This window comes from Frankliniella occidentalis, unplaced genomic scaffold (genome assembly GCF_000697945.3).
Source record: "Frankliniella occidentalis isolate FOCC.00 unplaced genomic scaffold, Focc_3.1 Scaffold7, whole genome shotgun sequence".
Classification (NCBI taxonomy): domain Eukaryota; kingdom Metazoa; phylum Arthropoda; class Insecta; order Thysanoptera; family Thripidae; genus Frankliniella; species Frankliniella occidentalis.
This window is the reverse complement of record NW_026267137.1, coordinates 967,652-969,822: the sequence shown is the minus strand read 5'-3', so window position 1 is coordinate 969,822 and position 2,171 is coordinate 967,652. Positions and strand designations below refer to the sequence as shown.

The 2,171-nt window shown below is 60.6% G+C and overlaps 1 protein-coding gene across 2 annotated transcripts in view; it reads right to left on the bottom strand.

Moving 5' to 3' along the window:
* Window positions 1-2,151, bottom strand: part of LOC113212823 (uncharacterized) — a 4,428-nt gene extending 2,277 nt beyond the window's left edge. Inside the window, exons 1-6 of one of the 2 annotated variants that reach the window (XM_052273962.1) lie at window positions 1,866-2,151; window positions 1,714-1,781; window positions 1,409-1,599; window positions 1,296-1,329; window positions 804-856; window positions 613-716 (exon numbers count right to left, since the gene is read on the bottom strand). In XM_052273962.1, coding sequence (XP_052129922.1) covers window positions 661-716; window positions 804-856; window positions 1,296-1,329; window positions 1,409-1,599; window positions 1,714-1,781; window positions 1,866-2,066 — 603 coding nt within the window. In that variant the 5' untranslated portion in view covers window positions 2,067-2,151 and the 3' untranslated portion in view covers window positions 613-660. Of the gene's footprint in view, window positions 1-612; window positions 717-803; window positions 857-1,295; window positions 1,330-1,408; window positions 1,600-1,713; window positions 1,782-1,865 lie in introns of those variants that run through there. The other variant, XM_052273964.1, reaches the window with a different exon arrangement.
* Between the last annotated feature and the right edge of the window lie 20 nt (window positions 2,152-2,171).

The window sequence follows — 2,171 nt, the reverse complement described above, 5'->3', positions numbered from 1 at the left end:
GTCCTGCGACCTGGCGCTCCTCCGTTGGTCCTGCAGGAGTGCCCGGGTCCGTAGAGCCCCGCGCCAGCCCCCGGCAAGCGCAGCCTCCGTCCCGCTCTGCCTCTACCGTAGAGGATGGTCGGTTGGCCCAACGCTTTCGCCCCGGGAGATGGTCGGCACGGAGGAGCAGCCTTCGACGGCGGCCCTCGCTCTGTACGCGACAGGGCCTACTCCGAAGGGTACCGGCGGAGAGTTCTCACAGGGCGCCCCCAAACCCGCGGCAGAGAGCGCGGCGGGGCGGGGCGCGGAGCAGGGGCGGCCGCGAAGGGGCCCGACGACGCAGTTGTCCTCTGCGCCGGCGAGTGTCCTGGCCGAAGAGTCCTGCGGTGCTGCTCGGGCTATGGTGGCAAGTCCCACGGTGGTGGTGACGGGAAGGGCGCAGCGGCGACGCGTCTGAAACAGAACAAAAAGGGCGTAAGATATGGAACCACACAAGGCAGCGTGCTAACAGAACTGGTACAGCGATCAACGAACACTCACCTTCTCTGAACGACGACCGCAGCGACGGCAACTGCGAGGTCCACGGGCTGTAGGAGAAACCCCAACCCTTCCCCATTTATTTAGTTCGAAAAACATCTTTATTCAAATCTTTTTACAGACAGGTAGAATAAACAAAGTAGGCTAAATGTTGAAGCAGGCCGTCCCTCCTCGACGCGGCGGCGTAGTGGCAGTCTCGTCTGCCAAACAAAAACGGGAGTAAAGATCGAGAAATGCCAGACAAAAAGAAAATGAGGAAGGGAGGAGGGGGTGCTAGTCGTACTCACCTTGTAGGCTTCGGCCGTGCGCTCGCAGTTCTACTGCAGTACTCAGACTATGCCTGGAACAAGGGAGGGTTTGAGCAACGAGCCGACAGAACAAACCAAGTAACATTCAAGGGAGAGGCGTTATTGACGAACTCCTATTTCAGCCGGACGTCGTGCCTCGAACGTGCGTCCATTTCAAAAACTTGTCCACCAAATGCGATATTTGCCCGTGAACACGCCAGCCACCCCCGCCGACTCCACGTACCAACCGCCGCCCCTGGTGAGCGAGCCGGCTCGCCACCTGCACTGAAGGTGCGAGGCAGCAGCGGTAGCGCTGGAGGGCGGGTACGAGACGCTCGTCACACTAAGGGCCGGCCCCAAGCGCCTGAAGGGAAAGACGAGCGCACCGTCGGGGCACGGCGGCACACAGCCAGCTCACACGGCAGCAAGCAGGACAACCACGAAGCTGGACATCCGTAGAAATACTCGTTTGCCGACAAAGCCCCTCGTTACCAAAGCCTGGACCGGGCGCCTCGCAGCGGCGAACCTGAGCACAACAAACAGACGATTAATGCAAGCGTCAGATGGAAAGAAGGCATTACCAGGTCGGATGGTGAAACACCTACCGTGTCCGGCTGTAAAACGCGCCCCAACAACGCAGTCTTGTCCTCTGCGCTCGCGATGAGTGTCCTGGGGCGCTCCTCCGGCCATGGTGGGGGAAGTCCCACGGTGGTTGCGACGCTGGCGGTTGCTGGTGGTGGAGCCGCGCGACGTGGTGATCCTGGTGGTCCGCGTAGCCACGCCCGGTACGACGGATCTACGAGAAGAGACGGGAACGAGTTAGATGCGAAGCAAACTTTAGAAATAAACAAAACCTATGAGAGGACGTTGACATAGGAGTGAATGAAGTTCTAAACGTGACATTGCTTACCTCCTGTGGCCGACGCGCGCCGTGTCCGCTGCCTCCTCTGGACAGTTACCCGGGCCTGGGCGGCGAACCTGAACATACAAAAACAAGATTAATACAAGCGTCAAGTAGAAAGAGTTAATTTCCATGTAGTGTGAACGGACAGGCATGTGTACCGTGTTAGCTGGAGCGCCGCGTCCTATGCGCGCCGATCGAGAGCGTCCTGCGTCTGCAGCACTGCTCGGGTGGTGGTTGTGGTGGCGGTGATGGTGATGTCCTGCGACCTGATCCTCCTCCGATGGTCCTGCAGGAGTGCCCGGGGTCCGCCGAGCCCCGCGCCAGCCCCCGGCAAGCGCAGCCTCCGTCCCGCACGGCATCTACCGCAGAGGATGGTTGCAGCCCAACGCTTTCGCCCCGGAGATGATCGGCACGGAGGAGCAACCTTCGACGGCGGCCCTCGCTCTGTACGCGACAGGGCCTAC